Consider the following 26,917-nt stretch of genomic DNA (forward strand, 5'->3'; position numbering starts at 1 on the left):
GTGTGCAGTGTTGTGACAGTAGCACTGAGGTGGCCCAGGTGCCCGCGTCAGGGCCGCGGCTGAGCTGTACGGCGGAACATTCCAGAGCCTGCAAGTGAGGAGGTCGATGTGCTCGCTTTGTCACAATGCTGTGCTTTTCCTGGTGCTTCTGCCCCGTCTTCCGCTCTCTGTGGGGCAAGGAGAGGAGCTTATACACATAATAGTGTGTGTGCAGAAATAATGCACTTGGACGCTTCCAGCCTGCGTAAAGTTACATTTTCAATTGTGTGTGTGACTGTTTCCTTCTCAGACTGAGTTTGAAGACGAGGGGCCCTGTCATCTGCACCTCACCTGGGGCAGGGCCCCTCTCCTGCTGTCCCGTGGGCACCCAGGGCACCTAGGCTGTGCTCTCCTCTATCCCTGTTCCCCTGAATGTATTTCAGCCTCTTTGGAGGGTTCTTAAGTTTCGTATGAAGGGAAGAAACCGTGTCAAGTTTCCATTATGGATTTTGAACTGCTGTGTGATCTTTCCAGGGTATCTAAGGTGACAGAGTGAAGAGTTGAAATGATTTCGCTAAAACAGTAGATTCATGTTATACTCACCAATGATTTTACTAGGTGGACGCCCAAGTCAGAGAAACCCTCAGACTCATGTTCTCCGGAGATCAGCACGAATCTTCTCTCGAGTGGCTGCTGCAGAAGCTGTCTGCTCGCTTTGTAAATAAGGACACCTTGCAGATTTTATTACGGGATTTAGAGCTGCAGGTACTGGAGAACATTAGCCACCACACTTCTGTGACAAAACAGATGCCAGCTTCTGAAACTGTAGTATCTGCTGTGAATGGAGCGGGCGTTTCTGGAATAACAGAAGCGGTAAGTAGACGATGAGAATTGTTTAAAATTCACATGGTAGTGAAACTGATCATCTAGGTATTAAGCCAGCAGATTTTAAAATTTATTTATTATGTACGTATGTCTGTATTTAGCTAGCTAGCCGCGCCTGGTCTTAGTCGCAGCACGCAGGATCTTTAGTTGCGGCACGTGGGATCTAGCTCCCTGACCAGGGATCAAACCCAGGCCCCCTGCATTGGGAGCGTGGAGTCTTCCCCACTGGACCACCAGGGAAGTCCCAAGCTAGCAGATTTTGATGTTTTGTTCTACGAATGGTCTTCTGGGGATGTGATTATGATATAAGAAGTGCTTAGCGCCGTGCCGGGGGCTGGGAACGGTAAGCTTCGGGTGTTATTGTTACCACACTACTTCTTAGGAGTACTTTATACTTTATTAATCTTTTTGTCCCAAAGACTTGGTCTCCCTGGGTGGCCACATACCTTCTGGAATTACACAAAAATTTCCCATAATACAGTCCCAAGTTACCATCTCTAACGCTAGTCCTTGCTTTGTCCACTTTTTATGGCACTGGCGGTTCCGGCTCTGAGACTTTCTTGCCTGTGTCTGAGCCGGGATCCCCGCAGTTGAGAGCAGGACTGAAGTTTGGGATTGCTGAGACAGCCCCCGTGCCTGTTGTCCCCAAATAGAGTTAACTGAAAACATGTCCTTCATTTCTGGGGTCGTCTCCGTGTGTGCCTCCACTGCCCAGCAAGCGCGTGCCATCGTGAACAGCGCCCTGAGGCTGTACTCCCAGGACAAGACTGGCATGGTGGACTTCGCCCTGGAGTCTGGGGGTGAGTGCCAGACCCCTGACCCAAAAGTGCTACTACCAGCGGGAGGCCACTCAAGAGGCTGTTACCCGCCCCATGCCCACCAGTAGGGAGCTTGTTAGAACTTCCAAAGATCTGAGAAAGAGCATTATTCTAGGCGGGCCCCTAGCGTTCTGCCTCAGAGCACAGCCAGGTTCCCCCAGGAGCTCTGGTGGCTGTGCTTGCAGCTCACGCGTCAGCTGTGGGTGTGGGCCTGTGAGATGACACACATCAGCAGAATCTCAGTTTGGGGGCCTTTCGGTAGCTTTTAGGCTTTTCTGGCCATGTGAGAGTTTACCACCACAGAAATTATTGATTATTCACTTATGATCTTGTGTGTTGTAGAGTCTGTGGGTTTTTTAAGTATAGAAGTTCAGTAAAAAGAAACGGACCCTAGCGCAGCGTGGGTCAAGCCGAATGAATAGGGGGAAGGATGGGGTGCTGTTCTGGTTTCTCGAGGAAGTGGTCCGTTGAGTCTGCAAGTGCTGCGTGGACATGGCACAGGCTCTGGACCAGGTGTATTGGATAAACCAGACTTGGTTTAGTGAAGCCTCGTGTCCGTGGACTTCTGTCACCATCCCTCGGTGGCGCCCAGGGCAGCACACACGGATCACACATGGGAACACGTCTGTGAAAACGGGAATGACGTCATGTCAGTGCAAGGAGCACTTTGCCACCATACGTGTTAGAGAAGATCTTGGTTTTCTGAATTTTTAAAACTTAGGAATTGCAGATGAGGGCTGGGTGACTCATGCGGTCTCTTGGAGGAAAGGAGGTTCTTGATAACACTTCAGTAATAAAGGGTGAGGGCCTGTGGGAGGGGTGGGGACATCAACCCACAGTGAGTGTCAGTCACCTGCCCCAGCCGTTCAGGGCACCAGGCGATGGGGCTCAGAGCAGCCTGGCGGGAGCTGCGGCCCGTCCCCATCGCTCACCTTCTCACGGGGGCTGAACAGACAGTGCAGGAGGCTGCTGCTCCTGGCAGACACCGCCAGGTTCTTCCAGCATCAGACGTTAGTAAGGCTGCTGACTGCTCTTCGGTATATTTTGTTTAGAATGACTGTTTTAGAATATTAAATGATCTTAGTTTTGTGTTTTGAAATTCAGTGATTTCTGAAGAAATCATTTTTGCAATTCAGAGACATCAACTGACGATTTAACAGTTCAGTGGGACCAGTAGTTGTCATTTTTTCTTAGAGGCATAATGAGTCCTCACAGGTTGGTATGTTATTAATTCAGAATTCTGAAAATCCTGACAAGGCTGAACTGAACGTTCTGTTACTGAACAAAACATACATTGGCTCTTTTTAAGTGAAAAAAGTGAGTCACTGTATTTAAGAAGACACTTTTTTAGAATGAGAATAAGATATTTTAAAAAGAATTCAGTGGTTCAGAAGTTTGGACCTGCTCATCAGCTATGTCAAAATCACAATGTTTTCTTGTTTAAAATTCCATCCCATCCAATCCCCTCCCCCGTTATCAGGTGAGAAGCTCTAAAAGGGGCCTGCGGCTGCGTTTGCAGGTGTTCTGAGGGGTCGTGATGTGCAGCCAGGTTAGGGACTGTTGGCTCCTAGAATACAGACTGCTCAGGACTTTTTAGTTTTATTACTCACTTATTTGTTTTTCTTTTTAATTTATTTTAGTTGATGTTTCTTCCCACATCAAGTTTTGGCCTGCTTTGGCACCAGCATCCTGTCTGTCCTATTTCCTGTTGAGGGGCAAAGTGGACTTTTTTTTTTTTTTAACACTCTTTATTATTATTATTGAGGTATAATTCACATAACAAACGTCACCATTTTCAAGTGTACAGTTTCATGGCTTTTAGTATATTTATTATGTTGTACAACAGTCACCACTATCTAATTCCAGGACTTTTTTTTTTTTTTTAAATTTATTTTTTGGCTGCATTGAGTCTTCGTTGCTGCACGCGGGCTTTCTCTAGTTACGGCAAGCAGGGGCTACTCTTTGTCGCGGTGTGCGGGCTTCTCATTGCGGTGGCTTCTCTTGTTGCGGAGCACGGGCTCTAGGCACGCAGGCTTCAGTAGTTGTGGCACACAGGCTCAGTAGCTGTGGCTCACGGGCTCTAGAGCGCAGGCTCAGCAGTTGTGGCGCTTGGGCTTAGTTGCTCCGCGGCACGTGGGACCTTCCCGGACCAGGGCTTGAACCCGTGTTCCCTGCACTGGCAGGCAGATTCTTAACCACTGCGCCACCAAAGAAGCCCCAGGACATTTCTCTTTATTTCCAAATAGAAACCCTGTCCTTGTTAGCAACTTCCTGTTACCCCAGCAATTGGTAATCGTCATAATATTTTATCACTTTGGCCTATTAAGTAGGTCCTCTGAAAACCTGACAGGTAACACTGGTGCCTGGTTGAATTCATTATTCTTTATTTTAAAACGTGAACAAAAGTTCACTCAGAGTCGCTGTCCCTATAGTGGCAGGCGGGGAGCCCAGTATTTTAAGAGTCTTTGGTGGGCGGTAGGGACTGTGTGTCCTAAAGTAGTTGTGAACTGTTGACACTGAATTTGGAAAAAGTAAAATTAAGAATGGAGCTGATCTTCAAGTAGAAGATTCTTTATATAAGTTAGAGACGTGAGAATTTTTAGAACATTTCAGATCAATCTCTACAGGTGGGTATATTGTTTCCGCAACAGTAGGATAAGATGCTGAGACACATTTCAACTCTGCTGTAGGTGGGAGCATCTTGAGTACCCGCTGCTCTGAGACGTATGAGACCAAGACCGCACTCATCAGCCTGTTCGGTGTCCCGCTCTGGTACTTCTCCCAGTCCCCCCGCGTGGCCATCCAGGTGAGCAGGTGTCCGGATCATCGTGTGCGGGTCGAGGCCTCCAGCACAGTCATGGTGCCGGCTGAGCCCGTTTTAGGGGTGTGCTTGTTTACCTTGCTGTTGAGGTGTAAGCTGGAGCATGCGGACCCTCAGTCTACAGCTCAGGGGATCTGCATCAAGCAGACACGTCTGTGGACCCAGGAGCACAGTCCCAGCGCCTCTAGGTCCCCTATTGCCCCCTCTCACCTCAAAGGTGACTTCCGATGCCGTCTGTTGGTTCTGCTTGTGTTTGATGGGTGCAGGCGAGGCTGCCTGTCCTGTCCTGTGTCTGACTTCACCCATTTCTCTGGGGTGTTGCTCACCGTCAGAGCTGGAGGGCCTTCCACGAGGAGGTTGTATGTTGCGCTTCCTCGGTGTTTCAGGAGGTGGAACGGGTGGAGACGCGCAGGTGGCGTCAGGAGGAGCCCCTCTCCCTCTGCATGTCACACCCACGGCTGCTCAGGGGACTGTAGGCCCTGTCCTCCAGTGCCTTCTGCAGAGGCGCTGGGCGCCCCGCTGCTGCAGGGCCTCCGTTCACCGCCCGGGCTGTGCCCACGCAGGACTCAGGGACAGAGAGCTGCAGCGCTCAGAGACGTCCACCAGACCTCGGCACTAACGTTAATGACAGCGTTTGAAGGAAGGTCCAATAACTCCCTCTGTGTGAACCACGCACACAGTAGCCGTCTCTCACTTAAAAAGCGCAGATCCGATCTCAGAGTCGGGAGTTGACTTGAGCATCCAGTCAGGGTCAGTGAACCTCATGTTTTGGGTCCTCCAGTCCCGTCCTAGTGGCCGTCTTTTCCTTGGGGGCTGCCCGGCTTGGCTTTTGTCGTCTGAGCTGCTTGGACTGACCCCGCTGCCCTTGGCCCCAAGCTGCGGGGCTGTCCCAGAGGTCGAAGGACTCCAGAGGTCCCGACGTTCTGCAGCAGGTCCACAGCCTTGTCCCTGGGCTGCAGGTTGGGTCTGGAGCTTAGGTAGCAGCCAGTACCTAGGTGCTGGGTGGATGTGAAGGGGCAAGTGGAGGCGGGCCTGCTGGGAACATCCTCTCGGGAGAACCGCACGGCACCCTGGACGGGAGAGTTGAGACTGAGGGACTGTGAGTCATAGGTGAGGGGCTGCTCACGGGAAGCCAGAGTCTGCAGAGGATCCAGGATCGGCCCCTCTGCTGCGGCTCAGATCCAGGCCTGTCTGAGAGGGCGCAGCCTGGCTCACCCCAGTGGAGCCTGGCAGCCTCTGCGGGCGGGAGGGCTGTGCCAAGGGCCTGAGCCCCTCACGCAGGTGGGCAGCGGTGTGTTTGGAGGGGCAGGAGACGCACGCGTGGCATCGGGCTGAACGGGGAGTGGGGACCCACATCGTCCTGGCCTCTGAAGACACGCGGCTCCGCCGACTTGACCAGGCCCCGGCGTGGGCTTGTGGCTCCTCTGTTGCTGTTAAAAGTGCCGTCACGACGAGTGTGCGCCGCCTCTGCATCTTGTGCCTGTGCCCACACGCGCTCGGCTGGAGGTGGCTCTCCAGTCAGTCCGAGGGTAGCCGCATACGCCGATGCTTGGTCTTCCCGGTGCTGCTTCCCTCGGCGATGGTGTCAGCGTGCAAGAGTGCGCGTCCTCACAGCGTGCACAGCAGGTTTTGTTCGGTTCAGGGTGTTTGGCGATCTGTGAGATGAGACGTGGTGGCACCACGTCATTTAAATTCGTAAGTTCTTGTTTTCTGTAGGGCGGCGCATCTTTTCCTGTCTGCGGACCACCGAGAGTTGTGTTTCTCTGAGATGTGTGCCGCCCTTTCTCTTTAAGGTTCTGGCTGACTGAGCACTTGCCTCACGCTGCACGCGGTGGGCCTTTGGGATTAAGTCACAAATGCCTTGCCTCACTTCATCTTTTGATTTTGCTCACGACCATTTCTTACCAGCAGAAATTCCATTTTCCCCCCCCCAATGTTAACCAGTTTTTTCTCTTACTGCTCCTGTTTTTCGAGTGGTTAAGAGCTTGTTCAGCTATTGAGTTTTAGTGTTTGCCTTTTTCCTAGCCTGACATCTATCCAGGGAACTGCTGGGCGTTCAAAGGCTCCCAGGGGTACCTCGTGGTGAGGCTGTCGATGAAGATCCACCCGACCACCTTCACCCTAGAGCACATACCAAGGACTCTGTCACCCACGGGGAACATCACCAGCGCCCCCAAGGACTTCGCGGTCTACGTGAGTGCACCCCGTCCCGGGGCGGCCCTCCTCACCCCGTCTGGGAATCTCCTGGAGACGAGCCCTGCAAACGCTGGGGACTTGAGTATATTACCGGTGTCGCTGTCCCCCCCTCTGCCCACTGACCTCTGAGTAGCCAGTAAATGTGGAGGGAGACGTTCCAGGGCTTCCCCAGGGAGGGAGGCTTGGGGCACAGGGGGACGACAACAGCCCGGCTGTGGGAGGACTGGCCTCTCATCTGCTCGGCCGTAAAGTCTGTTCTGACAACACCGTGAGGCTGAATGTACAGAACAGAATGAGGACGTTGGGAAAAGGACATCCAGAATCCCAGCACCTACAGAAGTCACCATTAACACTGGTATTTTCCCTTAAAAAGTGCAGTTGAGGGACTTCCCTGGCAGTCCAGTGGTTAAGACTCCACGCTTCCACTGCAGGGGCCATGGGTTCAGTCCCTGGTTGGGGAGCTAAGATCTCGCGTGCCGAAAAAGAAGTACAGTTGAGACAATACCATTCATAAAGTTTCACTTCCTGCCTTAAAGAAACAAATTGACCGTTAAGTATTTGTCCATGGCATTGCGCTTTACTGCGCCAGTTTCAGGTGTACAGACAGCAGCAGCATCTGAAATCTGAACACATTAGAGCGTCACCACCAGCCGCCCACGCTGGACCCCTGGCCCTCTCACCCGCAGGCTGTGAAGTGAGAGCTTCACCTGCTTCTTTAAAGAGCAGCCCAGAGTGCCCTTGTCCACGGCCCCCGTTCGCCGTTGTTGACTGTTTCCACTCCCCACGTTTCAGGATAAGCCTCTTCACTTTCTGGTGATCCTTCAGGCTAGACACTCAGGTGGCGTTATGTTTCAGGGGTTCAAAGGGGGCCTTGGATTCATCGCACCATACGCATTGTTAGTATGAGAAGCGTCCCTTATCTTGTAGTTCCCTTTCTAATTGAGTCCTCTTCTTTCTAAATCTCTGCTAATTCGATAGATCTTACTTTAATCTACATTTCTATGTATTTCACATGCATGTTTCCTTTTTTGTAGATTCTGGTTTTGTTTCTATTCATTTATCTTTCGGTATCTTAGTTTCCTTATGAATATTTGAGCTTTTTAATATAAAAATATTAATCATGTGTTATTCTGTTACAGATATACTTCCCACTGTCAGTCTTAATTTTGTGTTTAGTTACACCTGCTCATTACCTGTAATTTCTTCCATGGCATTTTTGTACCTAGAAAGTCCTTTCCCTTTATGAAACAAACATTCAAATTAGTCACCTGTACTTCCTACTTGGTTACTTTATTGTGGGAAAATACACAGAACATAAAACTTACCATCTTAACCGTTTTTAAGTGTGCATGCAGTTCAGGGGCATCAAGTACATTCATGCTGTTGTAAAGCCATCACCACTGTCATCTCCAGAATGCTTGTCATCTTCCCAAACTGAGACTCTGTCCCTGTTAAACACTGTCTCCTGTCCCCCAGCCCCCTGGCGCCTGTCCTCCTCTTCTTGGCTGTGTGAGTTGACCTCATTGGGGCCCCACACTCTGCTGACCTGCTCTCCTTGCCCCAGGCTCATCACGTGCCCCTGGGTTTCCACTTGGGAGCATGGAGGGCTACAGTGGGCCACGTGGGTGTCGAGTGTGTTCTGCTACCTGTTAGCTTGCCCTCTCCCAGCTTCAGTTTTCCTGATCTGTATAACGGGAGGAATAATGCCTACCTCACGGGCTTTGTGATCTGCGAGAAGCCCTTAATAAAATGCCCAGCACACAGAGGGCCTTACTTTAATGGAACAGTAATTTCCCTCTCCCAGTTACCTCACTAACCGTTTTTCCTTTATTTAGTGACTAGATGGTTTTGTTTCAGGGATTAGAAAATGAGTATCAAGAAGAAGGGCAGCTCCTGGGACAGTTCACCTACGATCAAGAAGGGGAGTCACTACAGATGTTCCCTGCCCCGGTAAGGATCCTTGCGCTTCACACAGGCTTCAGGCTCCCGGGTCTCCTCACTGCTGCCTGCATCCACAGGACCTGCCAATACTCACAAAAATGCCCACAGGGTGTGAGGGCCAACTTCTGAGAAAGTGGATCTGAGCTTCCTAGCTTTTCTGTTCCTGAATGAGCCTTTTTAGTGTATAATTTGTTCTGCATAAATGTGTCAAGGGTGATGAGTTCTCAAGAGTTTCACCTGAACTTTGTGTCCTGTGATAGATGATATGGTTCACGTTAAAAGCTTAATCTCCAACTTGGCTGTTTAATCTCAAATCTCTTACCTGGGGAAGTGACTGGGCTTGGTGGTAGTAATATGAAATAAATGTGTTTTGTTTTTGTTTTTTTCCCCCTCCTCAATTGCAGAAAAGACCAGAAAGAGCTTTCCAAATAGTGGAACTTCGGATTTTTTCTAACTGGGGCCATCCCGAATACACGTGTCTTTACCGGTTCAGAGTTCACGGAGAGCCTATCAAGTAAAGAGACTACTCACTGTTCTTGTACATTTTGTATATACTGGGACAGCCTGGAACACTGGAATCCTTCACGGACACGGGCATACAGAGAGCAGTATAACATCACCCCTGAAATAAACGCACTGACTGCCAGCAGGATGTGGGTGTGGAAGCGATAAATGCCGACACCCAGCTTGCTGTTCTGTCCACAGGAAACACTGCATGTTGACTGCTTGGGCTCAGAGACCCGCTAGCTACAGGTGGTCTCTGTGGAGATTCATCTGAATGTATAGTTCACAAAGATACTTACTTTTGGCCTCTGGGGGATTTGCTTTTGAACATAAAACTCTTTGTATTTGCTTGACATCAGGAACAAAGCAAAGGAAGTTAAAAGGTTTGGAGTGTTCTTGAAGCCTTGACAGCGGCCTTCACTGGCCCTTTTAAAAAGGACCTTTTGGGGCAGATATGTGTTCAACCCAGCACACGTCTTTCAGGGAAGAACAGTGTCACCAAAGTTCAGAGTTCTGAACTCCCTTTCTTTAGGGTGATTCTCCTCTGTTGGGCACCAGTAGTTCTTTCAAGTCACCAGGTGGGGAAGTAATGAAAACGGGTTCTCCTGCCTAGTTTGCTCCCACTTCTGGGAACGATTTTCTGTCAGGGCTTGGCGTGTGAACATCCGTTCAGGAACCCTGGAGAGTTTCCCTTTGCAGGTTGAAGTGGGTCTGCTTCGAAAGGGGATGGTCTGGATCTACACAAACATGTAAATAGAGTTCTCAGGTCTCCACTGGGCTCATCCCATCAGATTTTCCCTGCAGTTTTACTTCACACTATGAATAGGAACCAAGAAATCCAATCTTTTGGATATGTTCAGGTTTTGTTTTGAATGTTTCTGGAAAAGCAAACACTAACATGCTCTAAGTCTTTCAGAGGCTTATGCTTCTATTCCACTGATGGTTATTAAAGGAGATTGTCCGGTGTGGCAAATTCATGAAACCAGGACATTTGGTGATGAGGTTTTCTTACAGCAGCACTTTGTACTGGCTCTGGTCGGGATTTGCCTTTTATTACAGCTGTTGGCCATTCTCTCTCAATTCCTGTGAGACTTGCTTTGGTTATAATTAGTATTTAATATTTAGACTATTTTACTGAGCAGACTTTATAAATGAGATATCTGCAAGGCACTTAAGGTGTTACAGATGTTTTACCTTAAAAATTATTTAAGTTTTATTGGGTTGAGACAGTCTTTTGGTGTACCGTAAATGTTGTATTTTCAGAAAAAGATAAAATGACGGTGCTGACTGGTTTTCTGAAGAGTTTTATGTATGTTGCACAACAGTCCTCAGATACACAAAAACTACATAAACTAGCATTTTTTTCACTCTCGTTAGAATTGAAACTAATGCCTATGCAGTTAAGTTGGGTAAAACGTATACAGATGTTTCATATATTACAGGATACATATATAGATCAAAATTTCCTATATAAAACTAAATTTGGGAGATGGGGTGGAAATATTTTGAATATTAATTTATTTTTAAAGATGAGAGATAGGACTTTGTGCAATGTATTTTTGTAAATGCTTTTCAAAATATTTGTCATTGGTAGAGCTTCTTTTCGCTGCCACCAAATTGGTAAGATGCTATCGAAACGTTTAAATAAAGAGCTTTAATTTTTAAAAAAATGCATGTGATATTTCAGATGAACAATAAACAGCGTGTTTCTTTTCTGTACCTGCTTGGTCTCTGCCCCGGGCGGGGAGGGGAACACAGCGCGTGGAGCGGCCCCTCCCAGGACCACTCTCGGCCGGGAGCGCGTCCGGCCCGCGTTGTCGGGCCGCCGGACTCGGAGCCGCGTGCGTCCCCGCCGTGCGCGCCCCGCTCGCGGGCGTGTCTCCGCGCTTCCACACGAACCACTTACGAGAGAAGAGCGGCGTGTTTGGGTCTCGGACGTCGGGGCGAGCGCTGATCCGGAGCGCCCGAGTGGGAAAGCTGACCCGGGACCCCGAGCCGCCGGCATACCCGGAACGTATTCATTGGAAAGTCTAAATACCTCAGCGGCCTCAGTTACAGCAAGGACCACCCTCCCCGCGCCTGAGCTGCATTTTCCCAGCCGCCTGCCCGCCATTGTAGTGCCAGCTCCGCCCCGCGGGGTCACGTGCCGCCCTCAGCCGCGCCCCCGCGGTCGTTGTCTGCAGGCCGCGCCGTCACTCCGGAGCCCCGCCCTTTGATTGTGGGCCCGCCCTCCCCGTGCTGCGCGGGCACGCCCCTCGGTCACGTGGCCGCCCGCGTACCGCCCGCGGCTCCTCGTGAGCCACCGTAGAAGGCTTCGGGCGGCCGCCGGGACGGAAGCCGCGAGGCGCCGCCGACCGCGCCTGCGACAGCGTCAGCCCTGCGCGGAGCGCCGGCCCGATGGCGGCGGCGGCGATGGCCGAGCAGGAGAGCGCCCGGAACGGCGCCCGCAACCGCGGCGGCGTCCAGCGCGTGGAGGGCAAGCTGCGGGCCAGCGTCGAGAAGGGCGACTATTATGAGGCGCACCAGATGTACCGGACCCTCTTCTTCAGGTAGCCACTGCGCCGCGGCCGCCGCCTTCCAGGGCTTTCCGCCCGGCCGCCGAGTCCGGTGCCCCGCCCTCGGCCGCTTCCCATTGGCCGCGCCGCGCCGCCCCGCACCCCCATTGGCCCGTGCCGCTGCCCGTTGCCTCGGCGGTGGGAGCAGGGGCCGTGCGGCGTCCGGGGGAGGGCTGCGGCCGGGGAGCGAGACCCGGGACCCCGACCCAGAACCGTGACCGAGACCCCAGACGCCGCCCAGACTCTGGACTCAGACGCAGACTGAGACCCCAGACCCAGCCCGGACTCTGGAAGCCGACGCAGACCGAGACCCCAGACCCGGCCCAGATTCTGGACTCCGGCCCAAACCCCTGGCCGAGCCCCAGACCCAACGCAGACCCCTGGTCAAGACCCCAGACCCGGCCCAGACTCCGGATCCCGCCCCAGACCCCTGATCCGCCCCTGACTCCGGACCCAGACCCAAAGCCCTGGCCGAGACCCCGGACTCCGGACCCAGACCCGAACCCCAGACGCAGACTCCGGACCCCAGTCCCCGGCCCAGACCACCCGCCCCGAGCGCCTTTGGGTTTGAAGCCCCAGCTCCGAGTTACACGGTTTTCCTGCCTCTGGGAGTCCCGTCGCGAGGCTGTAAACGTCTTTCTCCTCTTGTGTAGCCCTTGCTCACCCGAGTGTCTTGTTACTAAACCAGCTGTTCCCATAAAGCCGGTATTTTTGTTGTACCTGCAATGCCTGGCCACGTGCGGCAGTTGAGCTTCTGAAATGTGAGTCCCTAACGGCCTGGGCGGTGAGGGTAAAAACACGGCCTTCAAAGACTTAGCGCAGAGAAAATGTCAGTTATTAGGAACCTTCAACTCTTGATCGCACGTTGAAGTGATGCTTGAATGTATTGGATTAAATAAAATATCTTTTTTTAGTGTGGCCTTAGGAATTTAGGTTTTCTTAAACCTAGCTCGGTTTTCTTTTGGACTGCAGTGTGTCACACCGTTTCTGCTGTCATGCAGCTACTGCTGTAGTTTTTTAGTTCTTACATGTGTCAGGCATTCCTGTGTATTACACACGTTCTGTTAGCCTTCAGGTTTCTTGCCAGAAAGCATTTGAGACACTCGTTAGCATTTAAAGATAGTTCTAGAGGATTCCGTCTGTTCTGTGGAATGCCTTTTCGTTCTAAACTGCTGCAGGACACAAATACTTTGCTACGATATCTAAAGGCATTCATGCCTGCCTTACACCATTTAGGCCTAGATTTAAATTTTTTCTTTAAATAGCAAGTTGAATCAATGTTTTGGGAACTCTGGCAGTACTTTCTGCTTTGGTTGTAGTTGGGTTTAGACGTAACGCTTCGTGTCCCAGACCGAGTTTGAGCTCTGTCGCCAGAGGACCCGGTAGGGGTGAGTTGAATTTTCTTCACGGGATGAGCCAAAGATGTAAGTAGGCTCTAAGGTCTGTAACGTCGAGCTTTCGGCCCGGCAGCTTAGCCAGTCAGATCTGTGTGATGGGGAGCTTTCGTAGCGCTCAAGATTTGTCGTGGTGCTTGCTTTTCTTGGGGACTTTTCTATAAAGTATTTGCCCCGGTGACTAGTCAGCAAAACTGGATCTTCCCGAAGATAAACATGGTGTTCCTTGTTTGGAGCCAGTTCCGCAGTTGCTGCCGTACCAGGAACGTGATTGTTGATTAGCTTTGAAGAGGCCAGTCTCTGTGCGCAGAGTGTGCTTTGTGGTGACGTGGGGACAGATGCAGGCTGTCCACCAGCCCGGACTTGACCTGGGTTCGCATTCTCTCTCTGCTCTGTGACCTGTGATCCAGGACAACTTGTTGAATCTCTTCTCTGAGCCTTGGCTTCCTCTTTGATCTTTTAGGGGTTCTTACGCCTCTTCAGAACTCCTGAGAAGTAAGTGGTCTCCTGTGGCCTCTTTGGGGGATGCGGTGAACTCAGGCACCGTAGCAGTTGTGGCCGTCCGGGGCCCAGCTGAATAGGCCTGGAGTCGTCCCTGTCTCTGCTGGGTACCGTCCACGTTCAGACCTGCGCTTGCAGCCCTGGTTTAGAGCTCTGCACGGGGGGCCTGAGAAGTCAGCTTCGCTCTTTTGACGTCTTTCTATAAATAAGTGCTTTTAGGTGTTTATATAAAATGTAAAACTTGATGGGTTTTGACATATGTACACACCCAAGAAATTATCATCAGTCAAGGTACTGAAAATACCCATCATCCCCAAAAGCTTTCTCATCTGCCTTGACAGTGAATTCGTCACCACTTGCCCCCAGGTGCCCGCTGATTTCTCTGTCTTGGTAGATGGGTTTGCGTTTTCTGGACTTTTATGTACGTAGGATTGTACAGTACGTCCTCTTTTTATGTGGCTTTCTGAATTCCCTCAGCAGGATCATTTCAAGATTCACCTTTATGTGTATCGTTAGTTAATTTCTGTTGTTGAGTGGTGTTCCATTGTATGGGTGGACTGCAGTTTGCGCATTCACCTGCTGGATAAGTTCACCAATCTGTGCTGTTTTAATTCACTTACACGGTGTTGAGGAGGGGAGGAGGAACTGGGCAGCCCGGGAGGTTGGACTTACTGGGGGGTGGGGTGCCGCCGCCCGGGGCAGGAGCCAACGGTTCTGAGAGAGGCTGAGCTCCGTCTCCTCGAAGGTGCGGGTGCCCAGGACACTCCCTTGTCTCTTCAGCCTTCTCTCTGCTGGGACGGGAGAGGGTTCGTTTTCCAGGCCTGATGGGTTGTTGGTACTTTGGCGACTGCTCTGTAGGGTGGCCTGTGGCCTGGAGGGGCCTCTGCACCCGCCAGGATTTAACTGTGAAAGGGGCCTCGCTGCCCAGGGGCCTTCCTGAGATGAGTGTTGATTGTGGGTGTTTTGTGTCTTAAATCAAATGAAGAAATTTTTTGAAAGAGGAACTTCAAACCTGTGTACTCAACCACCTGGGGGTAGGATGGAGCACCCGGGAGAGGGCGTGGGGTAGACACTGCGTCTGCGTCGTTAGTGTTAACTCTTGTGTCTGTGCTCTGCTTTAAAAAAAAAAAAAAAGTGCAAAATGAACGATTGCACGGACGCAGCGCGGGGCGGGGGGGGGGGGGGGGGGGGGCTGCGGGGGGGGAGGGGCCGTGGTGCTCTGAGCCCCCAGGCCTCGGTGGCACCCCGTCCCCTCCGGCTCGGGCACCGGGGAGCCACATCCGCCCTTGCCAGGGCTCTGCGGTGCCCAGAGAGCACGTCCGGCTTTCAGGGTGCCTGTCACTGCTGCGGGGTTTCCAGCTCCAGGCCCCCTCTTGCAGGGCAGGGCTGCCCAGGGCTGTGCGGCTTTGGTCACTGGGGAAGCCGCCCCGGGAATCCAGCCTGTCTGCCTCTCAGGGCTCCGCTCCCTCCCCGAGTTTCTAGGCATTCATCTCTTGCTGTGCCTGGGGAGGAGAGTCTGGAGCCCTGTCGTGTCCCCAGAGCTGAGTGGGGCTGCGTGACTGTCCCCTAGGAGGCGTGCCTGCCGCCGTCCGGACGTCTGTGCCGGTGGCGGCGTGAGGGCTCATTTTTCCAGAAGCCCCCATTCCGTGCCCACGCCCCCAGGTGCCCCGTCTGCCCCTCGAGGTGCGCGGGATTCTCCTCCTGGTCCAGCCCGGGTGCTGACTGGGACGAGGCTGCTGCTCCCGAGCCTGGTGCACGAAAGTTCTTTTCTGTGGTTGGTCCTGGCCTGAGCCTCGGGCCGCGAGCCAGAGGGCAGCGGGGCTCCCCTGGCTCCGTCTCTGTCTCCAGCGCGCGCCTGCAGGCCTCGTCTCTGACTCCGCTTGTCTGGGCGGGGACGCAGGTCTGACCGGCTGGGCGGGTTTCCTTCCTGATTGTCCCTGAGAGGAACGTGCAGCCGTGGGCTCGGTGTCCTGCACTCAGCTCGGGCCTGGCCCTGCCCCCCTGAACGTCTGTCTCACTTGTCATGGACGGAGCTTCCTTTCTGTCCCGTGTGTGCCAGGTTGCCTGTCAGGCTCTCATCCGTCTGCAGTTCGGGAAGCCGGCTTTTCCCAGCTTCCGTCCCTGGTGAGAAACGTCCCAGGTGGAAAGTGGTCGGGGTGGAGGGGCAGAAGAGGGGGCGGCCCGGCAGGCCCTCGGCCCCAACATGTGGCCCTCGCCTGGTTCTCGCTGCCCCTCACCACAGCCAGGCCTGTGCTTGAAGCTGGAAGTGGCCCCCGGCCCCTCGCTGGTCCCTCTGCTGAGACCCCTGCCCAGCTGCAGGGAGGCTCTGCTTCTGGCCCGTTTGGGCGGAGAGAGTGCCTGGCACACTGTCATCAGACGGCACTGCTGCTGCCGCAGGGCGCCTCGTGGGCGGGAGGGCTGGGCCGTGGGCGCCCAGCGCCGAGCCTGGACAGACGGGGGTCAGGGGCAGCTCCGGGAGGTGCCCTCGGGACCCGAAGCCCAGCTCCGCTCCGTTCTCAGTGGAGGGGTATGTGGGGCGGGTGCTCGCTTCCTACTCGGATGCCGAATCTTCGGGATCTCATCTCCGAAACCAGCCCTGTGAGTCTGGTGGCCGTGCTTCGGCGGCCTGTGAGATCCCGGCCCTGGCCGGCCCTGGCCTTCTCTCCGTGCAGGTACATGGCCCAGAGCAAGCATGCCGAGGCCCGCGAGCTCATGTGCTCAGGAGCTCTGCTGTTCTTCAGCCACGGCCAGGTGAGCCGTCTGCCCGGGGCCAGGGTTGGCATGGGGGGGCCAGGGAGAGGACTGGTGGGCAGCCTGGGCTGAGCGCCCCTGTGTCCCAGCACCAGTGTGGGGTCTGAAGGCTAGTGGCCTTGGTGCTCAGAACCACCTCTTAGGTGCAGTCGGTCGCTGGTTTCTAACTGGAAACCAGAGCCACTGCCCAGCCTCACCGTCTTCTGAAAACGGGCCAGAGCCTCGCGTCCCACTGACAGTCCATTTGTATGTTTTATAGCAAAACAGTGCAGCTGATTTGTCCATGCTGGTCCTGGAGTCGCTGGAGAAGGCGGAGGTCGAGGTGGTCGAGGAGCTGCTGGGTGAGATGGAGTGGACACGCGTGCCGTTGCCACATCACCACGCCATTCCCCTGCCCCCACCCGCCCAGACGCACCCAGCCTCTCTGGCGCGTGGTGGGTGCCACGTGGTCTGGAGCCCCTGCCCCGTTGGGCGAGCCCTTCTGCGAGCTGCCCGGCCGGAGAGGCGCGCGCGGATCCCCACTGGGGCGGCCCCCCTCCCTTCTGCTCCCCGACACAGGCTCAGCTGTGGGGAGGCGTCACAGTGAGGACGGTTGGGGTGGCCCCACGACCCTCCCGGTGTGCCTGCCGCTTCTCCGCTTTCTTTCAACGTGAAACAGTTGTTTTTAATTAATTTCTGTGAGATGCATAACACAGCAGCAGCAGCCGCGGCTTCCTCTGAGTCAGGCTTGTGTGGGTGTCGTTTGCAGAAAGTCTGGCCAAGCTGTTCAGCCTGATGGATCCCAACTCCCCGGAGCGAGTGGCATTTGTGTCTCGAGCCCTGAAGTGGTCCAGTGGGGGGTCCGGGAAGCTGGGCCACCCCCGGCTCCACCAGCTGCTGGCCCGCACCCTGTGGAAAGGTAGGCCGTGGGTGGGCGGGGGCCCCTGCGGGCAGGTGGGCCAGGGAACAGGCGGCCCTTCTGATGCTCTCCGGGCCGCTGCTGGCGGGGTCCGTTCGGATCAATTACAACCATCTGCGCTGCTGACGGGGGGTTGGGGGGGGTGGCCCTCAGAGTCCCAAGCCACCGCTGCTCTGTGTGTGAACACCTGCTGTGCTCGGGTGGGCGGGGCATTCCCTTTTATGGAGCTTCCGGCCCCCCACCGGCCCCCCGCCCCCCCCCCTCCCCGCGCTGGGGCCTCCTTCCAGGACGTCCTTCCCCCACTGGCGTTCTGCCAGCACTCCTCTTGTATTCTAAGTGAGCGTTTGCGGGGGCTGTTCAGTCCACGAGAGGGGGTCACATCCCGGGCTCAGGCAGAGGAAGGGGAGCGGCCTGAGTCGCTCTGGGCGGGCGTGAGGGGCTGTGCCACCTGGGGCCTCGCGTGGAGGCCGTGTGTACAGCTCATCCACGTGGTGGTCGGGGGGTCTGGGCCCCACCGGCCAGGGCGGCTCTGTGCCTCGTCCTCACGGGCCTTCACGTCACCCGGGGGGGTCAGGCAGAGGGACGGCGACCTTGGGCAGGTGTCTTGGGATCGCGCGAGCAGGCCCGACCTCGTCTGTCTGAGGCTGTGGGAATTTGGAAGGTCTAGATGCTCTGTCGTCTAGACCTCTGGACGCTCGTGCTGGGGCTCTGTGGACGGTTCCGTTCAGCCAACGGCCGCCCTCCGCACTGCCTCGTCGGCCGAGCGGGCCACCTGCAGCATCAGTGCCTCGATTCACACCCGCCTCACTCAGCCTGCGTGCCAAGCCAGGCAGAGCTGGAGGGGCCCGTGTCTGTGGAACCCGTGTTACTGGGACCGGCTCCTGGCATGAAGCAGGGAGGGTGGCACCTGCTCAGTGGCTGAAGAGCTGCTCAGAGGCCTCGCTGGGGTCGAGAGCTGTTAAGCTCTCGTATATTTAACATTAAACGTTTGAACCTCAAGACCCAGGCATCTTAAGGTGTCACATCAGGAACAGATGGCGAGTGAGGCCAGTGGGCCCCCGCGCCTGTGGGAGGCCGTGCTGAGGGGCATCTGCAGGGCCCCGGCGGTGGGCGGCCTCCAGGCAGGCGTGTGCTGTGGCCCAGGGCCCGCCACGCTGTGCAGGGCGCCGTGGGAGACCTGCCTGCTCTCGGTGTCCCCGCTCCGCTGGGGTCTCGCGCAGGCGCCTCTCCAGGGCTTGAGGGCGCCTAGTGACCTGCCGGATTTCTCTTCTCACGTGGAGGCTCTGAAACCAAAAGGTCGCTCTTGGGGTTGGAGGGAGAGGAGACCAACAAAACACAACCACACAGAGCATGCTCTTCTCTGAAGTCACCCTGCAGTGCTGGGAGCTGATGCTGGGGGGCAGTGGTGATCTGGGGGTGCCCAGGTGGCAGGACAGTGCTGGTGGAAGGTGGCAGAAGGCCCAGCCTGGGAGGTGTGCCCTCTGTCCGGAAGGAGAGGGAGCCAGTGCAGCGTGTGAGTGGGAACTGGGGGGCTGCCCTGGAGCTGGGTCTCTGCCTTAGCACCGCTGACCCCGGGCGTCCTTCCTGCGCTGCAGGGTGCCGAGTGGCATCCCTGGGCTCCACAGCTAGGTGCCAGAAGCACCCCCAGCTGTGACGGCTGACGCCGGCTCCAGACCTTTCCCTGCGTCTGGAGTAGGGGTCGAGTCGCTCTGGGTGAGAGCCATCGGCGTGGAGGGTGGATCCAAGGGGGAGGAGGGGGTGTGTGTGTCCAGGTGAAACTGGGGAGGTTGGGAGTTTGGTCGCTTTTTAAGAAAACAGACCATTAGAACCCACTTAGGGCCCAGTAACCGGTTTAGAGTCAAAGGCTCAGAACAGCGGAGCATCAGAGGAAGCACCATCCCTGGAGGGCCAGCATCCAGCCCTGTCCTGGTCCTCGTCAGAACGGCAGACTCGGGGCCAAGAGGGCCGCTGGGCTCCGTCGTGCACACACCGCACTGGCGGGATGCGGGTTCTGCCCCAGGGCTTGAGGCCGCCTTCCTGTCCAGCTCCCAGCTGACCCCGATTCGAGTGGGGACAGTCTGGCCTCTGCTGGGGACACAGCCCAGGTGGAAGTCAGCGCGGCGATGACGTAGGACCGCCATCCTCCCTGCCTGCGGGGCGGGGGGGGAGGAGGGGACACTCACAGCTGCCTCCTTGCCTGCCTCCGCAGAACAGAACTACTGTGAGTCCCGGTACCACTTCCTGCACTCCAGCGACGGGGAGGGCTGTGCCAACATGCTGGTGGAGTACTCCACGGCCCGGGGCTTCCGCAGCGAGGTGGACATGTTCGTGGCCCAGGCTGTCCTCCAGTAGGTACCCGCTTGCTGTCCGGCCCTTGCGTCCGTGGCCTCCTGGGGTCCAGGGCTGGCCTCTGGTTGAGCCTCGCGTGAGGACAGGCCTGAAGTCACTCAGTGTCCCACACGCAGCTCACGTCCCCCAGTGTGACTCCTGCTGCTGACCTCCGGGCACCCCAGACGTGCCCCTCAGCTCCCCTAGGCCTACTGGTAACGTTTCCATTGGCGGTAGAAGTACTTTCTGTGCTTTAAATCAGCGTTTTGTTGCCGTTGAGTTTCTCTTTTCCCCGTCATCTATTGCGTTTGGGGGCGGTGGTTAGTGTCGTGCACCTGTTTGTTTAGGACACGTACACTTAGCAAATGTTCAGCCTCCTGGGATGTTACGTGCGCGTGCATCACAGCCTTTGTTCAAAGGCCGTTTGCCTTCCCAGGTGTTTTGTGCGTCCAGACACAGTGATGGGGGAGTTGCCCGCCCACTCCGCACCTCAGCTCTGTGTCTGCCCCTCTGTCCCCATTGGGCCGCCTCCTCTTTAGTTTTCTCTCGACAATTTATTTTGAAAATACTGAAACACAGCAGAGTCGCTAGAGGCGTGACCACCCCGTTGGGCTCACACAACCGAGAGCACACGTTGGGTGACCTGGGGCCTGACCTCCCTTCCCACTGGACCACGTGTTTGTCCCACCACGTGCCTGTTGATGAGATTACTCCCTCCCAGAAAAGCACTTGGATCTGGTGGCCGGGCCTTGGGATGGGGTGTGTCCCACGAGTTGGGGTGGACGGGGAGCTTCCGAGCTCTGACATGTCACCACTTGTTGCTGAATCTCTGTGACTTTGAAAACGAAGCCTGTTTAAAATCCAGAACTCACTGGCCCTGGCTTTGGCATGTGGTGCCAGTGTTTCCTCTGGCGTGAGCCCTTTCTCGTCCATCCCTCCGTCGAGGGCGTGCACCACAGTAAAGTCTGGCCGTGGACACGCCCTCCACGGGGCGGAAACAGGAGCCGGGGCAGCCTCTGGGCCACCGTGCTCTCGCGGGCAGGGGCAGACAGGTGTGGGACAGGTTCAGGGAGCCCTGCCGTCTCCTGGATCTGTTGACCTTGAACACGTTGCCTTCCCAAGTTAGTTGTCCCCGGCCGTAAACCTTGGGACTCCCTAGGGTGGCTGGTCCACACGAGGGGCCTGGCTGGTGCCCTCGGGGTGTTGCACGGGGGCACGGGCCACATGGGGCCCTCTGGGCAGGCACTTGTAGAAACCCGTTTCCTCCTCCTGCGGTCAGGTGCGCCCACTCACTGGGATGTTATTTCCAGGTTTCTCTGTTTAAAAAACAAAAGCAGCGCGTCAGTGGTGTTCACGACGTACACACGGAAACACCCGTCCATCGAGAGCGGCCCTCCCTTCGTGCAGCCCCTGCTCAACTTCCTCTGGTTTCTGCTGCTGGCCGTCGATGGGTGAGCGTGCCTGCGTGCGTGTAGAGGCGTGTGGGTGAGGCGTGCGCACGTGCTTGTGTGGAGGGGCGCACACGTGTGCGTGGAAGCACGCAGGGATGTGTGGGTGAGCGCGCGTCGGGGGGTGGAGTCGTGCGGTTTCTGTCCACGTCCTTGGTCTCGTGTGGGCATCGGCTATGCTGTGCTCTGTCCTGTTCCAGGGGGAAGCTGACGGTGTTCACGGTGCTGTGTGAACAGTACCAGCCATCCCTCCGGCGGGACCCCATGTACAACGAGGTGAGGGGCGGGGGTCAGCCGCTGGAGGGGGAGGGGGAGAGACACTGTGCGCGGGGTCCGCGTGCAGCCTCGGGCTCAGCGCCCTCTGCAACCACGCCTGTGCCTCTTCCAGTACCTCGACAGGATAGGACAGCTCTTCTTCGGCGTGCCACCCAAGCAGACGTCTTCCTACGGAGGCTTGCTAGGTGAGGGGCTCGTGGGGCGGGGGGCTCATAGTGGGGGCTTGTGGGTGAGGCCCAGAGCGTGGTGTGCCGGCCGGGGGAGCAGGGCAGGCAGGGGCCTGGAGCGGGGCCTGGTGCCAGCAGGAGGGTTGCGGGCTCCTAGCTGTTTCCCTCTGCGTGTTCCCCAAGCAGAGCTCGTTCGGCCCCCCGATGAATAATTGTCCCCTGGGGTCCCTCTCCGTTGGCCACAGGATCGAAGCCAGATTTCTTTTTGTGGTAAAATACACATTACATACAATTCCCCACCTTAACGGTGCTCAAGTACACGGGACAGTTGTGTGAACTACACGCGCGCTGCCGTGCAGTGGATCTCCGGACCTTTCCGTCTTCCCAAACTGAGACTCTGCCCCCATTACACACTGGCTCCCAGTGCCCACCCCCTACTTTCTGTCTCTGTGAACCTCCAGGGACCTCACATAAGTGGAATCACACAGTGTCCTCCTTTGCCGGCTTATGTCACTGTCAGGTTCAACCCTGTTGTAGCAGGTGCCAGGATTTCCTTCCTCTTTAAGGCTGATTCATGTTCCATCGTGTGGATAAGACTGCATCTTCAGTGGACACCGGGGTTCTTCCACCTTTGGCTGCTGTGAATGTGGGTGTACAAATTACCTCCTTAAGGTCTTGCTTTCGGTGCTTCTGGGACACGCAGAAGCAGAGTTGCTGGGTCTGTTTAATGTTTTGAGGAAGCGCCACACTGATCCCGCAGCAGCTGCTCCCACAGCAGGGCACAGGGGTCCCAGTTCCTCCTCGTTCTTGCCAGCAGTTGCTGTTCTCTGGCCTTTTTGGCAGTTGGCATCTTATTAATGGGTCTGAGGTGGTGTCTCTGTTTGGATTGTCCTGATTTGCACTTCCCTAGGGACTAAGCACGTTGCGTATCTTTCGCGTGCTTATTGGCCGTTTGTGTGTGTGCCTGTTCGTGTCATTTGCTTATTTTTGAATCATGTTGGTGGTTTTGCAGGTTCTCTACACTGGGTATTAATTCCCTTCCAGATATATGATTTGCAAATATTTTCTCCCATTCTGCGGGTTGCCTTCTTTATTTTTTTTTAAAGAAGACTTTATTTTTTTAAAGCAGTACAGATTGACAGCAAAATTAAGAGGACGGTACAGAGATTTCGCATAAATACCCCTTCCCCGCCACAGGCGCGGCCTCCCCATTATCAGCGTCCCCCAGCAGATGGTACATTTATTACGGGTGAACCTGCATTGACGTGTCATTATCACCCAAAGTCCAACATATTGATACATAAATTAGGGTTCATTTTTGGTGTTTACCTTCTGTGGGTTTGGACAAATGTGTGATGACATGTGTCCGCCATTACCGTATTGTGCAGAGTCGTCGTGCCCTAAAAAATTCTCTGTGTTCCACCTGTTCATCCGTCCCTCCCTTGTTGCCTTTTTACTCCCTGGAGTGTCTTTTGATGCACAAAATATTTTACTTTTCATGAAGTCTAATTTGTCTATTTTCCTTTTGTTGCTTCTGCCTTTGGTGTCATTTCCAAATCCAGTGTCACAAAGCTTTTGCTCTGTGGTTTCTTCTAAGAGTTTTATTATTTTAGGTTTTCCATTTAGGTCCTTGATCCAATTTGAGGTGGTTTTTTTATGTGGTGTTTTACTTATATAAGGGTCCAGCTTCATTCTTTGGCATGTGGATTTCCAGTTTTCCCAGCACCAGTTGTTGAATAGACTGTCCTTTCCCCATCAAGTGGGCACAGAACCCTTGTCAAAAATCATTTGACCATATATGCGAGGGTTCATTTCTGGGTTCTGTATTCCATTGGTCGATATCTGTCTCTGTGCCAGGACCACACTCTTTTGATGACTACTGCTTTGTAGTAAATTTTGAAATGAGAAAGTGTGAGACTTCCAGCTTTGTTCTTTGTCAAGATTGTTTTGGCTTTTTGAGTTCCCTGAGATTCCATATGAATTTTAGGATGGGTTTTTCTATTTCTGCAAAAAAATGTTTTGGGGATTTGAGATTTCATTGAATCTGTAGATTGCTCTGGGTAGTATGACATTTTAACAATATGAAGTCTTTTAGTCTAGGAACATGGGATGTTCGCGTTTATTCAGTCTAGGAACATGGGATGTTCGCGTTTATTCAGTCTAGGAACATGGGATGTTCGCGTTTATTCAGTCTAGGAACATGGGATGTTCGCGTTTATTTACGTCTTTAATTTCTTTCAGGAATTTTTTATAGTTTTGATTGTACAATTTTTCACCTCTTTGGTTAAGCTAATTACTAAGTATTTTATTCTTTTTGATGCTATTGTAAATGGAATTGTTTCTGTAAATAAGTTATTTTGTAGACTCTTCAGAAGTGTTCACAACAAGTAAAGTCATATCACTTGCAAGCAGATCATTTCACTACTCTTTTTCAACTTGGAATTCTTTTCTTTTTCTTGCCTAATTGCTCTGGCTAGAACTTCAGGTTCAGTTGACCCTTGAACAGCGTGGAGGTTAGGGGTGCTGACCCCCTGCACGGTTGAAAATCGGCATATTAACTCAGTTGGCCCATCGTATCTGTGGAGTCAACCAACTGCGGACCAGGTAGTACTTCAGTATGTATGTAGAAAACAGTGCACAATAAGTGGGCCCACACAGTGCAAACCCGTGTTGTTCAGGGGTCACCTGTACCACGTTGAACACAAGTGGTGGGAGCGGCACTCCCGCCTTGTTCCTGATCTCAGAGGAAGAGCTTTGAGTCCGTCGCCGCCGAGCGAGATGTCTGCTGTGGGTTGTTCGTGTAAGCCTTTGATTACATCGTAACGCGAGATGGTTTCCTGTGTTCTTTCTGGGTGAGTGTTTTCGTGAAGGGGTGTGGAATCTGTCACGTGCTTTTTGTGCGTCGTTTGAGGTGATCGCTGGTTTTTCCTTCACTCTGTTGTGGGGCGTCACGTTGACTGATTTTCACATGTGGAGCCGTCTGTGCGTTCCAGGAGCAGATCCCACTTGGTCATGGCGTCTGATTCTTTCACTGTGCTGCTGAATTGGGTCTGCTAGTATTGTGTTGAGGACTTGTGCATCAGTGTTCATAAGGGGTACCGGTCTGTAGTTTTCTTTTCTCATAGTGGCTTTTCTGGGTTTGGTAGTGGAAGGATGGGTGGCACCAATTCAGTAGCTTCCCCAGTGAAGCCGCGAGGTTCAGGGCTTTTCTTGTTGGGAGAGGTTACACAGTCTCCTTACTCATTAGAGTCTCTTCAGAGTATGTATTTCTTTGTGCTTCAGTCTTGGTAGGTGCTGGTGGCCAGATCGCTGACCCTACCTCTCAAGGCCAGGCCACCTCCCCGTGTCCTGCCCGTTCTTCTGATGCAGCCTTGGGGCTCCTGATCGGACTCCTGCCCTCCAGCAGGGTGGGGACCAGTGTAGTCCTGCACTTAAAAGTGGGTTTTGCTATCCTTAATGTTTTACTTTTGAATAGGTAAAGCTTGTCTTACAGAGTCCAGATGTGCAGGCTCGTACCCAGCCTTGCCACTGTCCCATGGTGACTTGCAGGCCAGGCAGTGCTAGGTTTCCTTAGCTTCCTTCCAGGGGGGACTTGGCAGGCACGCAGACGGCCTGCAGTGGCAGGACCGCCAGGCTGGCCCCTCGGCGCCTGGTCTCGCTGCCCCGAGTTGCTGCTCCTGGCCCTGCCTCGTGGGGCTCTCCTGGGGGGAGGGTGGAATGAGCGTTTGTCGTTTTCGTGGCCATCGTCAAACTGTGCTCCGTGGAAAGGTCTTCCTGTCTCCCAGATTATTTGAAAAGCTGTTTCCCCTTAAGTACAAGTTGGACTTTTTACCTGTAAACTGGGTCTGTCTGGAGTTTTAGTGGAAGGTGTGGGGGGCCACTTCCCTTCTCCAGGCTCTCATTGTCACAGCCACTCGTCTCGGTGGCTGTGTCCTGTCCTGCCCACACCTTGGGCTTCTGCAGTGTCTGTCCGTCCACAGTCGTGGTGACATTTTAGCACGTTCAGTCTCGGGCTGCTGTGACTGTCAGCTACTGCGTTCCCGTCTGACTCCCTGCGTTTTCCTACAGAACTTCCAACCGTGTTGGCGCCAGGTGCGGTGACTGGGCCGAGTTCACTGCAGCCCGAGGAGGCTTTTACCCTGGGGGCACTGCTTGCCCTTTGTTTGTCGTTCCCCTTTGCGAGTCGGTTTAGCGCACTTTTTAAACTTTGCTTTTCTATTGACATGATAGTTCTTTGGATAAAAATTAGGTAAAAAGGAAAAGTGTCCATCTTGACAAGGCCCACAGCAGTTAACGTTGTTATGTGTCGCCTTCGGAACTGTAACATCTGACTGACTTCTGTGTCACTTGGGAGTTAACGTGTGAGCGAGTTACCTGCCGATCGGCCACCCGTGATACTCCCAGGCCCGTCCTGGCAGCTGTGCAGCGTCCCCTCGACAGGCACCTGGGTCTTCTCCCCTCGCGGCCCCAGCAGGATCCCTGCGTCTCCGGGCACGGCAGACGCATTTCTGTGGAGAGACCCCCGGAGGGGGCTCCGGGGTTGGGCTGCTGTTGTCTTGCCAGGCCCCGGTCACAGCGCCGTGGGAGGAGTCGGCGTCCGGGGGGTCGGGCAGCGGGCGAGGTGCGGCCGTGGCCCTGACAGCGCCGTGCACCTCCTTCCAGGGAACCTTCTGAGCAGCCTCATGGGCTCCTCGGAGCAGGAGGGCGAGGACAGTCAGGACGACAGCAGCCCCATTGAGCTCGACTGACGCCCGCGGACCTGCACGGACTCGGCCTGGACTGCGGCGGGTGCGGCTCCCGATGCGGGTCCAGACCTGGGCCCCCCGGGCTCCGGCCGAGGCCGAGGGGCCGCACGTCGGGTGTTCTGGGGCTGCCGGGGCCGTGCTGGCCAGGCCGCCGTGTACCCTAAGATGACCCCAATAAAGCACAGGCCCTGCCGCGCCTCCTCTCCCGGCCCTTGTGTCTGGTTTGCTTGGGGAGGGCTCGGTCTTGCACAGGAGGGCCCTGTGGCACGCAGCAGGGGTGCCATGCCCTCAGGTGGGGCGGGGGTGGCCTGGCACGTGTCCTGGGGAGCGCCTGGGCGGCTGCTCCACGTTACACCCCAGGAGCCGCAGCCGAGCGCCCAGCCGTTCGGAAAGGCGTCTCGTCTGGGAGGCTGCAGGACCGTCCACCGTCGTGGGGCAGTATTTATTGTCTCCAGGTGATTGATTCCTTTGACCTGATGGTTTAGGTTTTAACCAAATGATCGGCCCAGGAGCGAGCAGATCTGTCCCTTCTCACTGATTGTGTCAGATGCCCCGGGATAGTTACAAAATGGGAAACACTTTTATTTTTTCACAATTAATTATAAGAGTCGTAGATTAATACCCAGTGATCATGCATGGGAAGGAACGGAATACACAATTTTATTTACTGTAAAAATGGAATTTAAAGGAAGGTTGGTGTTCGTGTTGAG

The 26,917-nt window shown here is 54.6% G+C and overlaps 2 protein-coding genes across 2 annotated transcripts in view; both read left to right on the forward strand.

The window, feature by feature from the left end:
* Window positions 1-9,158, forward strand: part of SUN1 (Sad1 and UNC84 domain containing 1) — a 35,262-nt gene extending 26,104 nt beyond the window's left edge. The window contains exons 14-19 of the mRNA XM_065891880.1: window positions 598-852; window positions 1,580-1,664; window positions 4,373-4,488; window positions 6,529-6,696; window positions 8,557-8,649; window positions 9,045-9,158. Of these exons, the coding sequence (XP_065747952.1) occupies window positions 598-852; window positions 1,580-1,664; window positions 4,373-4,488; window positions 6,529-6,696; window positions 8,557-8,649; window positions 9,045-9,158 (831 nt within the window). The remainder of the gene's footprint in view (window positions 1-597; window positions 853-1,579; window positions 1,665-4,372; window positions 4,489-6,528; window positions 6,697-8,556; window positions 8,650-9,044) is intronic.
* A 2,383-nt stretch (window positions 9,159-11,541) lies between these two features.
* On the forward strand, window positions 11,542-26,210 carry GET4 (guided entry of tail-anchored proteins factor 4). The gene is made up of 9 exons (XM_065893395.1): window positions 11,542-11,693; window positions 16,267-16,345; window positions 16,605-16,686; window positions 17,094-17,243; window positions 19,453-19,591; window positions 20,882-21,022; window positions 21,220-21,295; window positions 21,408-21,480; window positions 26,125-26,210. Exons 1-9 carry the CDS (start codon window positions 11,542-11,544, stop codon window positions 26,208-26,210), a joined length of 978 nt encoding a protein of 325 aa, XP_065749467.1.
* Window positions 26,211-26,917: the final 707 nt, after the last annotated feature.

This window comes from Phocoena phocoena, chromosome 15 (assembly GCF_963924675.1).
Source record: "Phocoena phocoena chromosome 15, mPhoPho1.1, whole genome shotgun sequence".
NCBI lineage: Eukaryota > Metazoa > Chordata > Mammalia > Artiodactyla > Phocoenidae > Phocoena > Phocoena phocoena.

Excerpts from the sequence above, each read along its gene's own strand:
- GET4 (XM_065893395.1), top strand. The coding sequence starts at position 11,542 with ATGGCGGCGGCGGCGATGGCCGAGCAGGAGAGCGCCCGGAACGGCGCC. Across the intron at positions 17,244-19,452 it reads GGCCCGCACCCTGTGGAAAG|AACAGAACTACTGTGAGTCC; the intron begins GTAGGCCGTGGG and ends CTGCCTCCGCAG. Across the intron at positions 21,296-21,407 it reads GGGACCCCATGTACAACGAG|TACCTCGACAGGATAGGACA; the intron begins GTGAGGGGCGGG and ends TGCCTCTTCCAG.